Source organism: Dicentrarchus labrax, unplaced genomic scaffold, assembly GCF_905237075.1.
Source record: "Dicentrarchus labrax unplaced genomic scaffold, dlabrax2021, whole genome shotgun sequence".
Lineage (NCBI taxonomy): Eukaryota > Metazoa > Chordata > Actinopteri > Moronidae > Dicentrarchus > Dicentrarchus labrax.
The window spans coordinates 8,897,005-8,915,319 of NW_026136716.1; the positions used below are offsets into that span (position 1 = coordinate 8,897,005).

The 18,315-nt window shown below is 41.7% G+C and overlaps 2 protein-coding genes across 6 annotated transcripts in view; one reads left to right on the plus strand and one right to left on the minus strand.

The window, feature by feature from the left end:
• Positions 1-2,944: 2,944 nt before the first annotated feature.
• txndc16 (thioredoxin domain containing 16) lies at positions 2,945-15,363 on the minus strand. Its single transcript, XM_051427999.1, has 20 exons — positions 14,923-15,363; positions 14,492-14,670; positions 13,353-13,435; positions 13,120-13,193; positions 12,883-12,957; positions 12,552-12,673; positions 12,210-12,300; positions 11,801-11,969; positions 11,351-11,520; positions 11,008-11,068; positions 10,762-10,909; positions 10,534-10,680; positions 10,371-10,430; positions 9,884-10,079; positions 8,555-8,691; positions 7,656-7,740; positions 7,157-7,298; positions 5,528-5,715; positions 5,227-5,417; positions 2,945-3,233 (listed from the first exon to the last, which is right to left on the minus strand). Exons 2-20 carry the CDS (start codon positions 14,643-14,645, stop codon positions 3,004-3,006), a joined length of 2,523 nt encoding a protein of 840 aa, XP_051283959.1. The 5' UTR covers positions 14,646-14,670; positions 14,923-15,363; the 3' UTR covers positions 2,945-3,003.
• A 643-nt stretch (positions 15,364-16,006) lies between these two features.
• Positions 16,007-18,315, plus strand: part of gpr137c (G protein-coupled receptor 137c) — a 32,930-nt gene continuing 30,621 nt past the window's right edge. For 3 of the 5 annotated variants that reach the window (XM_051428003.1, XM_051428001.1, XM_051428006.1), the window contains exon 1: positions 16,603-16,739. Coding sequence is in view for 2 of the 5 variants with exons in the window: in XM_051428005.1 (XP_051283965.1) it covers positions 16,365-16,739 (375 nt within the window). In the remaining 3 variants the exon portion in view is untranslated. Of the gene's footprint in view, positions 16,740-18,315 lie in introns of all 5 variants that reach the window. The other 2 variants (XM_051428005.1, XM_051428000.1) reach the window with 2 other exon arrangements.

Here is an 18,315-nt window from a genome sequence, read left to right on the forward strand (position 1 = left end):
CAGAATTTTAAGTTTCAATACAATACTAATAATAAAAAAACAATACTCATACCTCTTTTGATACCACAGGAAAAGGTAAAAAGGATCCTACCTGCACACAGTGATTGTACATAGAAAGTCACTGAACACATGAATCTGTGCAGCTTTGGGTTGAAAATCTGATCAAATGTATAATTAACAGATCGTATGGTTTTAAACACGTGGTATCAAAAAACGTATTGAAGTATCACGACTTTTGATAACCTTACTGTTGATCCCCTACAGGCACACAGACTCACACACATACACATTTTCTGGGTAGCTGGTGCTGCCATTTGGGGCCTTAAGCAGGCCGTGAAATTCATGTGTCATCATTAATCAAACTGTGTGCAGATACAGATTATTTCCACAGTTACCTGGCTAAACACACAGCCACACCATTATGTCATGTGTTTGATTCTCTCCTCAGCTCAGACGGCAGGAGTCAGTTTACCTGGAATAGCTGCCAGTGCAGCGGGAGAGCTGTCAAAAGTTAGCGACAGCACTTTCACAAGCAAACACTGGCGCTGTCATAACTCACATAGCCGACACAGGAGTCGAGATCAGATAAACCCCTTTAATCCCAGAACTCTGACAAAATGTTATTCTATTTAAAAAGGTTTTCTTCCAGACAGGATAACTGAGGCAGCACCTCAGGATTAAATCCTGTTCTGATCACTGGCTCCACTGGAAAAACCCAAACACATATAGTAGGGTGAAATCCAGCCAGTTACGATGTATAAACACGCCGATTATCTTGGCCTTGGCTTCCAAATGGTGTATCCTGCTCTGCTCACTACGGCTTTGACACTGATCGACTGGAGCAGCACACAGTAAAACGAAGACTGACTTCATGAAGGAGAAATCCACTCACAGACAGGGATCATTTGCTATTTGAGGACTGCTTGCAGGCTGTTGTTTTGGCCTTTTATAATGCTTTTCGTATCACGTTTTTCTTAAAATAATCAATAAATAGGCCTAAAAAAGCCTCTTAAGTCATTATAGAGTGACTTTTCAGTATTTTAACCATTAATAATTAGATTTTTTCCCCTCTACATTAAGGTTGCAGGTAAATGCAACATTGGTGGCAGTGATGATGGTGGCCAACATCAATCTGAGGAGCCAGATGGTGTCAGTGCCAGCTGGACAGATTTAAATATACATAAAAAAAAGAAACATTGCACATGTCAAAGATACATGCTGCTCTTATCTATATGCCTGTCATACACAAATATATAGATATAGATAGATCAATATAACATATCACACACACACACAGTCAGCAGGTGAGCTCAAGACTAATACAACTGTGTCCATGTATACAACACAGCAGCTTCAGTACAGTATATAAACATAATATCAACATGAACTAAGAGTTTAATAAACACAGCTAGCAAGACACAGACAGAGGGGTGACTCTCACTCACCTTTCTTTCATTCAAACGCAGTATCCACGTTGAGAGCCATTTTGTTTGCTGACAGGACTTCTCTTCTCTTCTCCCTATTAGCAACACTAGCTTGTTATCACATTTAAATACCGACATTCAGCATTTAGTTGTTTGTTATGGGGCCCGAGAGTGAGAGGGTTCACACTTCAACTGCCCATTCACAGTTTATAGTGGTATGACAGCACCTGCGTCTTCTTTTATACTTTAAAATATATATATATATATATATTTGTTTAATTAGCTTCACCTGTTACCTGGCTTCTCCTCCATAGGCTTCAGTAAGGGTGCAATACCGCCTTTGACCACACGGACAGGTTAATATTTGCTACAACCAAGAGGGGCGCTGTTTCACACATTTAAGAAAACTCATTGAAAACTGGGGAATAGGGACTTCATGACCCAGACAACAGAATAGAAAGTGTCTGTTATGATCACAAAGTTAGTAAATCTATTTATTAAAATAATTCCTGGCTTGCTTTGGTTCCTGAGAGAAATTGCCACTGCATTTAGAGCAGGCACTCCTAGACCAGACCATACATCTCAACACTATGAGGTCCACACTGTGGTAGAGATCAAATCTAAGTTACACAATTAGTTTTTTATTCAATCTAATTATGAATCCACAAAAAGAAACAAATATAAGAGATAATATGTTTAAAGTAGGTGGTCTAAAAAGATGGGATTGTTGAACGAATATTGAATTTCATTATAGCAACTCAGCTGTTTAATGTTCTCTGTACTGTGCCCAGTATTTCAAATATAATAACCTTACACCAATTTAGAAATTGAACTGTCAGTCCTTGGATTAAATGCTCAGTCCCTCAGCTCAATTAGAACAATTAGGTATTTGGACAAAAATTGAAGCTGAAGATTCTCATTAGGCTTCAAAAGAAAATCCACCAGAGTCCAAGAGCCCTTCAGAGCCTTCAGTATATAGTTCAGGATGGATGTTCCCTTTCAAGTGAGAGACTAATTGATTCAAACAACTCAAGGTCCCTGAACCCACATCTGAAACCGCCGTACAAATTAAAACAGACCATTCCAGCTAACCTACTCCACCTCCTTTTGTTCTGCATCTCAAATGCCGGGAAAAATTACAGCCATGCCACGATGCCACTGCCATTACGGGACCGGAGGGGGAATGATGGGAAACATAACGTCAGAATAATTCCCACGACAGTTCTGAGACATAGATATCCTTCACCTAAAGTCAGTGCGATTTCCACACACTAGTGTGACGTAATAAACTGGAAGGAGGAACCGTTAAAACATTAACGGTATAATGAAACAGAACAGCTAACAGCTGGTCTAATCAGGATTATAGCGAGGCTTTCTGGCAGTAGATACATATATAGATACTTTTGTTACCAATAAACTACATAAAGTTCAGGACACAACGATTTCAAATGATACGTTCAATAATTCCATAATAAATACAATATAATAATCTAAGTTAAAAACACAAATGAAGCCCAGAATCAGGATCGAAACATGTTTAATCAGTGTCTTTGTGTCACTTCCCTCCTATCGTGATCTGTTACAGTTCAGAGTGAGTGTTAGGGTTATTGTCAGGGGTGGGAGAGCTGGAGGAGGAATCCGTCGCTTCTTCTGCCACCACATGCTCTTCCACATTCACCTCTTCCTCGTCCACTTCCTCTTCCTCTTCAGGAGTTTGCTGCTGGGCAGAGTCGGGTTCCTGCATGTCCATGATTTTCAGGAAGTCATAGAAATCGAAAGCAGGAGGCCAGTTGTCCTCACCCAACATCCCTGCAGAGATGGACCGAGACAGAGAGCTTTAATTACAACGAGCAATTTAATACAGCCTTAAAGGATACTGAACTTATTAATAGCAGTCGTAGTGGGGGGGTAAAGAGTTTTAATTTCCATTATTACCATTATTATTATTATTGAGACCTATTTTATTTTATCTTGAAGGTGACAGATTGATTTCATATAGATTAAGATTTGTTCGTTCAAAAGTTTAAATGTGGAAGTGAAGGTAGTTTCCTATAGAGCCCCAAATAATGAATGAATAATGAAATCCAGAAATATTCCTTAAATATGAAAAGCAAGTTTTGAAAAGTCAACTACAGTCCAGAGAGTCTAATAGAACAATGGCTTTTTAAAACTCAAAAGCCATGAATGTTACCAGCTGACAAGGTAATACACAAGTTCAGACTGGAGGTTTAAAGCCACTGTGTGCATCTCTGAAGGCTTCAGGTCTCCGGTTTCTCTACGGAGAACAGACGGAATGTGCTCGATGACAATCCATCCATTCAGATAAACAGACACAAGCCACAACAAGACCGCCGTCTTATCTCGGCCTACACCAATACAAACGACAGGGTTTAAGAGGTCAAGGGTTAATGGCTCCAGGCAGTTGAGTTTTAAATCATCACCTTAATTTAAAGACCCTTTTATGTTCATTACACGCGTTTGCTGCTTAACCTGAAGCCTGGTGCACATACCTTTCACATTCCTCAGACAGGACGGGCACAAGTTCCATCCTGTCGCTGTTTCATCAGCGGGCATGAGAACGGTGCGATCATTTTATATTGGTGACATATTCCTTTAACCTCTTTAGATCTGGGAGCAGATGGCAGACATTATCAGCAAGCTCCTTTTCTCCGTGACAAAGCATTTCCACATAACTGTCACATCTATTTTAATCATTTCTTTTTATGCTCTTTTGTTTTTTGAATTTTTCCATGTGAAGTCATCCACATATTTCTATGCTTTTAACAGACACACTGCTCCATATGTTATATTATATGATGGCATTTCCGTATTGTATTCTTCTCCTTTGGACCTTTGGATAATTAAATAGGGGTAGTCACATCATCCTGATCAGTGTGTATCTCTTCCGATGTCTCACATAAAATTTCACATTTACATTTTAGGCATTTAGCTAAACTATAAAATGTGTAGGTCAGGTTTAAATGCCATTACATTGTGGCACAGCGACTCTCACTTTTAAATGTCATATTGAATTAATGTCTGTATGTGGATATTTTGTGTCATCCAGGTGGAAATGTGACCGTACAGTCTGTTAGTAATCACCTAATTACTGCGTGTAGGTAGGAAATCACTGCGGATAGGAATGTGATCGCTGCTGGTAAAAGCGTTATTGTTGCGACACAGACTAGAGGGATTTCTTCATTGCAAAGAGATTTTCATGTCGTGTGTGGAAACATATTTTTCTTACCCATGTTATTTGAGTAACACTTCACGGTCGTGCAAGTAATAAATGATAAGTATGTTTAAGTAAGTTAAGTAATGTTTGTTATTACTGCAGATGAATGTTAGCTGGCTCTTTTGCCCCGTAAGTAGATCCCTATTGCAGTTAACAAAACCAATCTAGAGGGCGAATTTCTGTGTTTACTTTCATTTCACTCAGAGACAAGTGATATCAATGATTTCTGTAAAGTTGAGGTTTATTTGGAAAGCTTCTGGAGTGCCACACTCCTTCCTTTGATTGTGTTTCCAACCATGGGCCAAGAATCAAGTGAATAGGTTTTGAAGCAGATCCAGAAACCTGGATGTTGACATTGGGCTGTTTTATTGCCCCTTTTTTCTTATTAACTACTGCACTTACTTGAATGAAAAGAATCTGGCTCAGGTCTCCCATGATCCTATTTCGAATATTAAAATAACAGAGTTTAAACATCCTTCTGTCATATTATCATATTTTTCACTTTCCTAAATACTGCTGCCTTTTATTTTCTTAACTCATTGCTCTCCAGCCCTTCCTCCTCTTTACCTGCTGGAGACTCAGCCCCGTCCTCGACCCTCTGCAGCCACTGTAGGACAGATGGGGCCACTATGGGGGTGTTGGGGGGGTATTGATAGATTTCACCTCCAGAGGGCAAATGTGTGAGGACCAGTGCGGGGAGGGGAGGCAAAGAGCCCAGGTATGACCCCAGGACAGACATACCAGCTGGAGTACGACCACTGGAACACAGACAAACAAAATGTGTACATGATGGATGGATGGAGCAGTAAATCCAATGCCATGTATTTTGATGAATGACTGATGTCATGGTGTTGATTGATGTACATACAGGTGGATCCAGCAGGCCAGGTATCGCTCCATCCTCCCCCCTCCCGACTCCACCAGTCCTCTCATCTCCTCCACCAGTGCCTGGTTCTGTCTCCGCCCGATCTCGTCCTCCTCCTCTCCCACAAAGAGGAGCAGGAGGGCTTTACCCAGGGAGAGGAAGGACGGCAGGTTTTCCACCGTCAGCTCAGGCTGGAGATCAAACAGAGATAAAATCAAAAATGCGCAACTCAGTCCAAAGATTTCAAATGGTATTTTTATCTGATCAAAGCCAACAGGAAGCGGCTGGCAAAGTAGATAGAAATAAGCACCATGGACAGTTTGGAGATTACACAAAATCAGCACATAGTCCAGTTTCTGCTAAATATCTGAGAATCACACATCAGTGATTTCTGCTGTTTGCTGCAGCTGCTACACCCAGCTGTAGTGGTATCAAACCTGCTTGTGGGTGTCAGCACAAAGCGTGTTAGAGGCAGCAATTATTTTACTGAAGGAAGCTAAATAATATGAGCAGTGTTAGGAATTATTTCTGTGTGCAAATTGTCATCGCTGGGAGGGAGGGCTGAATTAGACGTTTCTGTTTGACTCAGAAAAAAACATTTTCCCCCTAATATCTTAAAATATTACTAACATTACATTAATAACAGTATCGAGTGGGGACGACAATCCAATAAACTTTAATAACTCAGAGAGGCAAAAATATTAAGAACTCAAGATGATGTACTGCTATTTAGACATTTAATATCTTATTAGAAAATGTATTTTGCACAATGAGGATCAATAACGCGAAAATGCAAGCTCCTGTTTAAAGTTTAAATTGTCTTGGGTACAGTTGTGTTAACTGTGAAAGAACTTTAAGTGTGTGAGTTCAAATCACCAATAGACTGAACACACACATGCAGAACAGATCATGTTAGCAATGATCCAAACCACAAACGGTAACAGTGAACGTGTTTCATCTCACTACACAGACTTGTGGAACGACTGGCAACGTGTTATGAAGCAGAATAAGTCTTTGTTTATGAAAGAAGTTTTGCTTTTAACTGGATAGACCTGAAAGCACATATTAGACCTGTCATTCATTCCAGTAGATAAAAATGAAGACAACAGCGCCACCAAGAGGCAGATGTTGTTATTGTTTGGACTTTTCATCCACTGGCTATTAAACTTCAACTATTCACCCTCACAGCACAATAACACTCTGAGAGGCAGGAACTTGTCTTGTCTTGCAACATCTACATTAAAGACCACTTCAGCTCGTTGTATTTGTTTAAATGAGCAAATGTAAACTCACACATGACTCTGACCTTGGACGCATTGAGGAAACCACGTCCAAACTCTGCAGGCCCACATATGGTGCTTGTTATCTGTGACATAGTGTGATCGGTTCCATCTTGGCTTTCACAAATTTCCAAGAAGTTACGCCTACATCATTTATTTACGGCTATTTTATTTTGTGAGATTTAAATGGAGATAGGCTCACAATGTGGGCTGAGAGACACTGGGGTTTAGATTTTTGGCAGCATTCATTTAGTTTGAATTCCTATAGTGTAGTAAAATAAATTTCATCATCTGGTTTTGTATTTCTCAATGTAAACATGACTTTATAACACAGAACATGGTTGGGCTTTACCAGTGGATGCAGCAGTGCAGTGTTGATGTGTGAGAGCAGCTCTTCAGCAGAGGTGGATACAGACAGGGTGGAGGGATGAGTGTGCGTCCTCCAAGATGGAAACACAAACACTGCAGGAAGATCCACGGTGTGTCCTGATGCCCTGCACAGCAAACACGGAACTTAAAATAAATATTTAAAGACAAATGAAGACTATTAAATGACAGGGGAATATCTTACCCTTTACCAAATTTAATTCACACATCGACTGAAGTGCCCTTCAAGACCTGACTGGATTTTAATCATCTCTGATCAGCTGCTTAGGCTTCCTGAGTGAATTCTATCCCTCAAAAACACTGTCAATCAATGTCATACTGCTTTTAAGCGATCCTCCCACCTCAGAAAATGCACCCTTTCTCCTCTTCATATTTTGGTTACATTGTCTTTGGTCAAATCCAGACCACTCTTGTCAGGGACAACCTTAAAACAAGAATGACGAGACTGGATTTAAAGCCGTTACCATTGCTCTGCCAGCCCATCTGTCAGCAGTCCAGTCAGCACCTCTCCTCTCAGTGACTTTGCTGCTTCAGTAAACAGTGATACACCTGGCAACACAGAGAAACAGCACTTCATCATGTGATATCAGTGGTTTGAACAGAGAGTACTACGTGTGGATCCATCTTATTCCTCTGTTCTTTTTCCTCCACTTTGAAAACACATCCATGAGTCACACTGATGCACTGGCGAACATGTTCCTTCATTACCATGAACACACACGCACTCTAGTTTATTTTCACACAAACATCGTGCCGCTGCCACAGATCCTCGCTAAGGCCGAGTTCAGATCGTATTTAGCGCCGTGTGAAAAACGCAGCTCCATCTATCATCTGAATAGAGCCAGATGGTCGACACAGTGGGGGTGCCAACACAGAAGGGAAAACAAAAAGTTGAACCTGGCTCACCTTCTGCTGGAGCACAACCGCCGTTATTCAGCAAGGCACAGCGGGGGTAAATCAAATGTGTACAAACACGCATTCTTGGTAGATTTCTTCATAACCTGAACGCCACATTTCCACCTCTGATAGTAAATAGCTACCAGTGTAGAAAACTGCTGTGAGACTCACATCTGTGACTTAAACTGGTACCTCCACAAACACAACACATTGTTATGTTGTTTTAAGGTAGGGATGTTTTTTAGCCTGAATCCTGTTAACACTCCAAATGTGTATTAATCCGCAGCTGAAAATAGTCTCCAACAAACACACTGTTAACTCCTATTTGAGTAGCAATAACACCAGCATTATTTATCTCAACCTTTTGACTCATTAAAAGTGAATATAGTCCTAGATTTTATTTCAGCTATTGAGGCATCAACATGAACAAAACACCACCAACACACACACATTCACAGCCTCCTACCTGCGTGTGTTTGTGTCTTAAACAGTCCCAGCACTCTGTCAGGCTTGTAGCCGGCTAGTTCGGGTTGAGGCACTTTCTGAAGAAAAGATGTCACTTCCTCTTGGGTGGACAGGAGCATGGGAGAAGCTGGGAGGCTCCTGGTTAAAAACAACAACAAATTAGCATTTACGGGTGCACATGCAGAGATAGACTGCATACCTTCCATGAACACGATGGAAATGCTTTGTGATCACTGTGCTCATTTAGACTTCTCCTTAATTTAACAGGTCAATAATGAGCTTTATTCATACTCAACAATTTAACAATAAAGAAATGCAGTGTTAGGTCTGTACTGTGTGGAAGACCTGGTGGAGATTTAAGGCTCAGGAATATAGCTACTGCAAGAGAAAGAAACATTTTGGTCTGATTGGTCTCATTCTGCTCCCAGGAGATGCTCTTCAATCACCTCTTGATAAAATAAAAGCATGGATCGAAGTGTCCGGCTGATTACAGGACATCAAAGCCTTTCCTGTGGAAAATCTCCTGAGTGAAAGAAAACATGACTGCACATCAGTGCAAGCAATGACTCCAGGATTCCTACAGAGAGGAAATATATTTATAAAACCTCCCCGACATTATTACGACTGGCTGATAACATGTGGTCGAGCTCACATACGAGTGTGTTTCCTCTGTGGTATGAAGTAGTGAAGATAAATAGCGGCTTATCAAAGGTTATGGTCAGATCTAATGGATAAAATGAAAAGACATGAGTAGACCGCCCTCACAAGTAATGCAAACACTGTTTTCTGACGAATCTCATCTGTCTCATCTTATCTTCTTTGCATCATTCTAATACAGCCATGTTTTTTTATTTAGACATTGATTGCAGTTCTCAGGAACCATTTTATGTCCTTAAAGACAAACATTTCTCATTTAAGTTTATTTTGTCTTTCCTCAACCTTCTTTATCATATGTTATATGATATCATGAATATGTATTACGTCTAGCACTTTGTGTTGTTATTTTTCAGTAGTGTTTATTTTTTATTGTAATTAGCTGAGTTTGAGGATTCACAAGAGAAAAAATGGATATGAAAGATGACTTTTAGTCCCTAGAACGGGTCAACAAAACTGGATCCTACATTCCCCATGATGCAACTTGATAGCATCTTTCATTAGACCCCTTCCTGTCTTCGTAGGTGCTCACATCTTTCCAACTCAACACCCAAGTTTGTTACTTTTGTTACTTTTATTTGCCCAGGGCCCCTGATGATGTAATCTAACTATATACTAATGTTATATAATATAATTTCACACAATCATGTCTGTGGATTCTTAGAAAACTTCTCACAGTATAATAAAGCGATGCAGCGCCTCAGTACCCAGCATGCCTCTGTAGTGCTGGGCCGACTCCTGGGGGCGGAGCAGCAAGACACTGGGGAAGGCCGTGATTGGCTCGAACGGGATCGGGATGGAGCTGCCAGGTAGAGCCGCACAGAGGTCGGTCCACTCTCCACAGTCGACCGCACTCATCTGGACCTTCGAATCTGAAGAGATTTATTAATAGAACTAATTAAAAGAACTGACTGACTGCATGGAAACACTAAACTTCCTGTTTACATCCCCCAAAACTATGGGAACTGTAGTTCCAAAACTTGGAGCATTCTCCTCTATCCATTCATAATCAAATATTTGCCCTAATATAAAGATAAAAAGGTCAACAACTTAAAAATGTGCTTGAGGAGGGGTTGCATGTGTCTCCATGTTGTCTGAGGGGGGCCCACAGTGTCAGACTTTGAACCCTGCTGCCTTAAGGACTGTTCATGTTGTGCTCTCACCTTCAAGTCTCTCTGCAACTTCAATGAAGGAGCTGAGAAAAGCCATTGAAACAGCATCCCCTGGTGGTGAAAACAGAAACTACAATTAATTCCATCCACACTTATTTTAACTTTTAATTCATATTCATTTGCTTCCCAGGACAGTAGGGAGAGTGTGTCTTACATTTGAGGTAGAAGAGCGCCACTGTCAGGCTGCTTTGAGCTACTGTGGCGTGGAGGTTGTCAGAGGTTAGCTGGGTAATTAAGTCCATGTCCAGCAGGTTGCCTCTGTTTTCGTAGACAGACATTGAAATTTCATCATCCAAATTCCCTGGAGGTAAACACACAAACGTATAAACACACACAGATACACTCTTATTTTCTCCCTCCCTCTTCATTTTACATCACTTACCAAAATGTGAATCCTCTTCTTCGTCCTCCAGCCCCTCCTCCTCATCCTCCTCCTCTTCGTCGCCATCCTCCTCCTCTTTCTCTTGATTTGTGAAGAGCTCCAACACCTCATCAAGGTCATGTAAGGTCAAATACTTCACCTCTGAACTCTCAAAGGACACACACACACACACAAATAAGGTAAAACACGCACGGCAAAAAAAAGGCAAGTAATCTTATTTTGCATGTTTGTATGTGACCATCATACCTTCTCAGGCAGCCTGTACGCAGCGTTATATTCATCGGGGGTTTTCACTGCAGGACTCTGCCTGACAACACACACACACACACACACACACATCCGTGAGACAGTGATAAATGTATTTTGATAACTTGAAAGCTGGGGGGAAAAGAGAAGACCAGAAAACACAGGATAAAATGTTTAGGGTGAAATAGGACTAAATACATATACTACACATGCAGAACATAATAAAATTAAAAAGCTATAAGAAGATTATTAGTTCTATGTTACAAGATAAATACAGCATATGTGTTACATCTCAATAAAGCGGGGAACATAAAAACAAAGACAATTCCCCACCACAGTGTACCTGTGTACGAGCAGCAGCAGGGCGAGGCCCCGCAGCCTCCAGGCCAGAGTGATGGCCGTGTCCAGGTCCAGGTGTTCAGTTGCAGGACGAGAAAACAAGAAGACCTGGGGGGTCTGCTGGTAGGGGAACTGGGGGGACTGGACTGAGGAGGGGTCGTCATAAACTTCAGTCTAGCAGTGGAGAGACACATACCATTATGTAGAAATCAATACGTCATATTAACTTTTGCCTTTTAGATACTTTTTCTGACTTCAAAATTAGAGGAAAATGTGTTCAATTTGGATTTGAGGTGTCTAAAGTTTCAACGGAATTAATTAATGGAACATTTAAAAAATAATTATCTGAACGGATCATAACTTGTAAACATGTAAAAGTGGTGACAATATATAAAGAAATCTTTGCACAAGTATACAGTATTCCACAGCGGCTCTATATTTTCATCTTACTGACCACTAGTGGAGCCTCCATGAGCTGCAGGAAGGAGTGGAGGCTGAGGGTGGACAGGGGTTTCCTCATGCGGGTCAAAGGGCAGCGCTCAGAGGTAATCGCGGTCATGAACCCACTGTGAACTCTACAGTGGAGGAACCACACCTGAGACGAGTGAGACAACTCGCTAACACTGAAAGACAGACGGAGAGGGAGAGACAGTAAATACAACTTTCCAAGTAAAAAGTTCTCAGAAGATGTTTATCACAATTTCAGCTTATATCTTTATAAACAACTCTGACCCATGACTTTAACCCCCTACTAATTCTCCCCATGTATTCTTTAAGTATTACTTAATTTAAATCTGAGGGACAGACACCCAGAAATCTCTCTCTGATCGGATGATATGAAGGTAAAAAGATGAAGAACCTACCCTAAGTGCTTCAGAACTGGGCCTCCAGTTATGAGGATGAACTGGTATTTGGATCCGTACACATACGCCGTCTCCATCATCGATCTGTGCTCTTGAGTAATACAATCAGCAGAAACAACACAATTAATTGGATTAGTCATTCAAGTCAATCAATCAATCAATCAGACAATCTGTGTCTCCATCAGGAGACACCTAACAATATAATCCATGAGTCAGTCACTCAGTCTTTCAATGCATCAGCCAGATCATCTCCATCGCTGCACCCACATACAATCAGTTTTACTTTCACTTTCTTCAGCTTGTGCTGCCTCCGTACATCCATCCTCTCCTCCTTTTACAGACCTTGTGTTCCCAGACTGCGGACGTAACCCAGCACAATATCCTTCTTCCCTCTGGCTGCCTTCTCCATGGCCAGCAGGTCGGCGTCTGTGTGGACGTACTTGACCTCTTCACGCAGGATGGCACTGGAAGAGAAAGACAGAGACACTAAATAAACTGTTTGTCTGGTCAATTTGTGATTATTTATTCCACAAACAAGTTTATGTAACAAATTTACTGTGAAATAGGACCAGAGTGTTGTGTGTATTGTTTACTTTAGAAACCAATTAGGACTGAAGGTTAAAGCCTCACACGGCTCTGCTGCTTTATAACTGAGGGAGTGTTGTTTACTTACAACAGGACTTCAGAGACTATGGAGTTGACGTCAAACACGGTGTCCAAATCAAAACCCAAGAACTCTTTACCACCTCTAACAGAAAGACACAGGCAGAGAGTTAGAGAGAGATTAAATAAAACACCAAATACTTGTATGTCCTCTGTGTCTATTGTGACAAATACAATCAACAGCTCACATTACTACTGTACTTTCTTGCCTAACAACCACTGAATCCTTCAAGTCCACACAACGTACCTGAACAGAAAAGCTGTGTGCAGCACCCTTTCTTCTGTGCAGTATGTGCGAACCAGCTCTTTATTGCAGTTGACCTGAACAGAAACAATAATAATAATAATTAAAAAAAAGGTACTGAACTACCATCAATTCACTTCCTGGTGTCCGTGTCCACATCTTCAAGTTCATAAAAAATTCAGCTTTAATGTCAACTTCTAAGATGGAGCATATAGCACTGAGGAGGATATAGTTACCTTGCCAACCAGAACCCCATAATCCTGCAGAGCGTCAGCTGACTTCTCCAACTCCACCAAGAAGAGAGAGATGGTTGGAGAGACTGAACACAGAGAGAGAGAGAGAGAGAGAGAGAGAGAAATACTGTCATCCTCCATCACTGTGTTAAAAGGCTTTAAAATACTCCATGAAGTTAGCTGCTATCTGCTGGGTTGCACCTTGACAAGTGGCTGGATCATTGCTGACATGACAGCAAAAGACTGATGCGGAGAGGATGAAGGACAAATTGATTTGAAACTGGAACTTTGCATGGTATGTTATTATACTATCTACTGTTGTCAGCTGGAGGCTGTTTCTATCTAAGAGGTACCTCCAGCCGTGCCTCTGATTCCTGATATAAGAGAGTAAGGGCTTCAAAGCATACACACAACCTCAAATCACGTTATATATTCTATTCAAGATACCACACAGACCCCACTAAATAAAACGACACTGAATCTATCCAGATCCTCCTGCGTGAGGATGCCAGTCCTCAGAAGCATCTTTAAGCCATGGTGTTGTTTTTATTCTCGGGTTCCAAACTTCAAACCTTGTGGTTTAGTATGTTTGACATTAGAAGTTTGAACTGTTTGATATTTGATTATTCTCTTTATATCTTATGTATTTTAATACTATAGTCAATGATTTAGTAAGTTCTATGTTTTATATGCTATGTGCTGCTGTTGTTAAACTTAAAGGTTGCCTCTTTATGTGTTTAAAAACTCCTTGATAATGTCCTATATTGTCACAAATGTATGGCATTACCTACTGTATTACTGCTAAAATACTTTTATTTTCCCTAATAACTGTCTCTTGCACTAGGTCTGCCTCACTGGCTGCTCCTCACCAATCACTACTGCACACTTATGTGCACTACTTATGCTCTCACATACCAATACGTATTTATACCACTGTCTATACGGTGCATATCTGACCTACAGTGTCGAAATCGTACTCGTACCAGCGCTGAATATTTACATGTACACCTGCAACTGCTGCACATGCTGTATATAGCTTAGTGTATTAATTTCACTCTGCTCATACTGTTCATATTATATATATCTCAGCATATTCACAACAAATGCCCTGTTGTACTTGTACGGCAGAGTGAGCAGCCTACCTTGACGCTCGAAATAGATAAACATCATCTTCCCAGAATGCAATTTCTCATAGAAGTCTGCAGCTGTGTATTCGATTAGGTCTGATGTGTTGGCCTTCTCTGTGCATCCTCCTGACCTCATCCACAGCAGGAAAACAGCCATACACATCCACATGATGGAGGACAGGCTGGTGCGTGCTCTGTGGGGGAATAAACTATTATTGTAAAGCCAGGAGATGCAGAATGTGTATCAGCACAGAGAAATAAACAGAAATCATGTTGTCTGTGCATAAAAGCTTAAAAGCCAAACATGATGGAAATGCTGCTTTCTGGATGAAAGAATGGTTAATACGTACAATCACTACTATTTTATATCACCTGCACTGTGTTACATATAATCAGATCATATTTAGTGACCTAGTAAACAACAAAAGATGCTAGCAGACTGTTACCTGAGAAAGTCGAGGTGAGGTTAAAGTTCAACTTTTGTCTTTCCAAGTGGCACAAACGTTAGAAACCACAGTTACAACCGTGGTGGAGGCAGACAAAGACATTGTGTCGCTCATTACAAGCATGCAGCTTCTCCCCACGACTGTAAACTCCCGAAGAAAGTCCAAAAAATGGCGCTTTCTGCTTTAGTTAGGAGTGTAGGTAGAGCTAGTTCATCAGCTAGGCTTGTTAGCTGCCTGCTGAAGGATGCTCGGCCATGGCTTTAAAAGGCTAGCTCAAGCTAACACCTGTACATTTAAGAGATACATGTCGGCATATGTCCTTTGGAGGTAAAGCAAGTTTATAAGGGTTATTTCTCGCCGAGCTGCAGAGTGAAATTTGAAAAATGTCTTAATAGAAGTGAAGCTGCAGCTTTCGCAAAAACAGTGTCAAGCTAGAAGAGTTAAAACAGTACTTCCGGTTATGGTTTTAAAATAAAATCCTAATTTGACACATTTGTTGCCGTGTTTTTGAGTACTCCACACCACAATGCAATAAAACACACAGATGATACTGTAAGAGACTCTCGTTTGTGATAATACAGTTTTACAGTTGTTCTTTTCCCAGAGGTTGCGGTTCCGTTTCGTCACCATTTTACGCTTTTATTTTGAAGGCGACACCTCGTTTCCGCATACGTCGGTTTCCGCTCGTTAACTTGACGTAAATGGCGACAAAATTGTTTTGGCGCCCACGTGCTTCTTTGAGCCAATAGGATCAAGGGAGCAGCTTCGACTTGAACAAATGGCCAATCACAAGCGAGCAGGGGCGGGCGCTGCCACAGCTGACATCATCATGAACCAATGGGGTGGGAGAGCTGTGGAGGTTGGGCGGCGGGATCAGCCAATGGAGCGGCGCACTGCAGAAGTGGGCGTGGGGACGTCGTTCACTTGGGAGATGGAGCTAGGAAACTGGCTCCAGCCTGTGGCTCCGGAGTCAGCTGTTTCGTGAGAGACTCGGCCTGGTTTTGAGCCAAGATGGCGACCCACGCTGAGTCAGTTTCCGTTTTGATTGAGAGCAAGGGGGCGGGTCTAAAACTGCATCACAGCTGATCTGGAGGTTTTTCCCCCCTTAAGTTGTTTTTTTGCAGAGAAGAGCTTTGCAGAGATACAAGGGGGGACCTCTCTCTTGTTTTCTTTCTCTGTTTCTTCTTATTCCGGACCTAGCGCTTTATTTAAACTAGACATATTTTATTTTCTTCCACCCAGTATCGGATTTAAACCCCCCCCCCCTCAGCGCAGCTTCATTATGCCACTTCTTTTCAGAATAAACTGCTTTTATCGCAATTTTTCACCCGAATCCCCCTCGTCTTTTTGTCATCCACGGAGAATTTAGCCCCGGTCTGACCCACTTTTAGTGGTTTTGCCTTTCACATCATCCCATGTGTTAGTGCAAGACGTCAGTGGAGATGTTTTCGGCAGGAGAGGAGCTTAATTCCCATTTGTTTACCTCACTGAAGGAGTCCCATGGAGCTGCAATCTCCCCAACACTGGAGCTCAGTCTAACTACCATCTACACCGTCCTCTACTCTATCCTGTTTGTTTTCGTGTACCTGCAGCTCTGGCTCATTTTGCACTACGGACACAAGCGCTTCAGCTACCAGAGCGTGTTTTTGTTTCTGTGTCTGCTGTGGGCAGCGCTGAGGACGACCCTCTTCTCTTTCTACTTTAAAAATGTGGTGCAGGCCAACCAGCTGCAGCCTCTGGCCTACTGGCTGCTCTACTGCTGCCCCGTCTGCCTGCAGTTCTTCACACTCTGCCTACTGAACCTCTACTTCACACAGGTAGGACTGCACTGTCTGTGTGTGTGTGTGTGTGTGTGTGTGTGTGTGTGGAGAGAGAGGGTGTGCAGTGCTTTTGTGTGTGACCTGATTTCATAAAACAGCTGACTTTGCATTTTTCTGTTCATTGTATTCATCTGATTTCACACTTACCACTCAGTTCAACTCCCATGCAAGCAAATGGTGCTGTTATTCCAACCTTATTGCATTCTACTGAGGCCCTTTGGAGGACTTCCTATTAACCCAAAGGGCCTCAGATCCTGGTACCATCACCACCCATCGCCCTGTGGGCAAAGGCTCCCCGAGAGTGATCACCCATCTCCAGTTAAAAGTGCACCATTCCTCTTTGTCACATCGAATTTGCAGTAAACACACGTCAGTTGTCATTTTAACAAAGATGAAAGAGCAGAAACTACATCTCCCATGAGGCTTTGACTGTGCTTCTATTTGCCAGATATGTTGGATAAAATTAGAGCTGAACTGATTAGCTGGTTAATATTAAATATCAAATGAATATTCTCCCTGTTTGCAGTCTTTATGCTAAACTAAGCTAACCATCTCCTGGCTCTAGCTTCATACGTAATGGGCAGACATTAGAGTGGTATCAATCTTCTTATCTTGCCCCCAGTGAGAAGCCAAATAAGCACATTTCCTAAAATGTTAAGGAGAGCTGCAACTATTAGTGGATTGAGAGCAAAGTCATTGCCAACTATTGTTAGAACTGAGTCATCGTTTCAGTCATTTCCTTCAAGCATAAATGTCAAACATTTTTCTGGTTCCAGCTTCTGAAATGGGAGGATTCTCTGCTCTTCTTTGTCATTTATGATACGTTAATAAAGACACATTGGGGTTTTGGAAAAGAGAAGCAATGTGAAGACATCACTTTTGGCTTTGGGATATTGTGATGAGCAATTATCTGTCTGAAAGATTAATCAATAATGGAGATAATCATGAGTTGCAGCCTTTATGTTAACCAAGTCTTTAAGCCAGTCAAGATGCAGCACTGTGGGTGGCCAATGTGTCACTGTCAGTACTCGTCTGTGTCTCTTGCAAAGTAACTTAAAACTCCAGTTTTTGCCTGTAGGGTTCTGTAATAGCCGGCGTTTCTTCCTCTGCAAATGTGGTCACCATCAGCCTACATGTTCCATAGTAGGGAGGGTGACCGACTTCAAGCTGTTTTGTTTCTTTTTAGGTTTGAAAGCTCTGCAAATTGACTCGGCTCGTGTCCCGGGGTGACAGATGTTAAGATCTCCCACTAAAAGCCTGTGTTGCATTAAGTCCCAGCCTCCATTGATGTGTTTTATTCAATAAGTAGACGAGACTCTGTTCAACAGGGAAATGTTCCCGTCAAGCGGCGTGTTATCACGAGAGGGACACAGTTGGTCGGTCACAGTTGTTCAACACCTGCCCACTCCAAATGTCAAAGACCTGCTTGTTTCTCTCTCAGAAGTAGAAAAAAAAACACCTACACACTTTTAGTGACTTTTAGTTGGTAACACCAGCGCAGTTCAATCACTGCCTTCAAAGGAAAACACAGTATCTCAACCTCATGTAGGGGTGTGAGGAGAAAGGAAGCTCG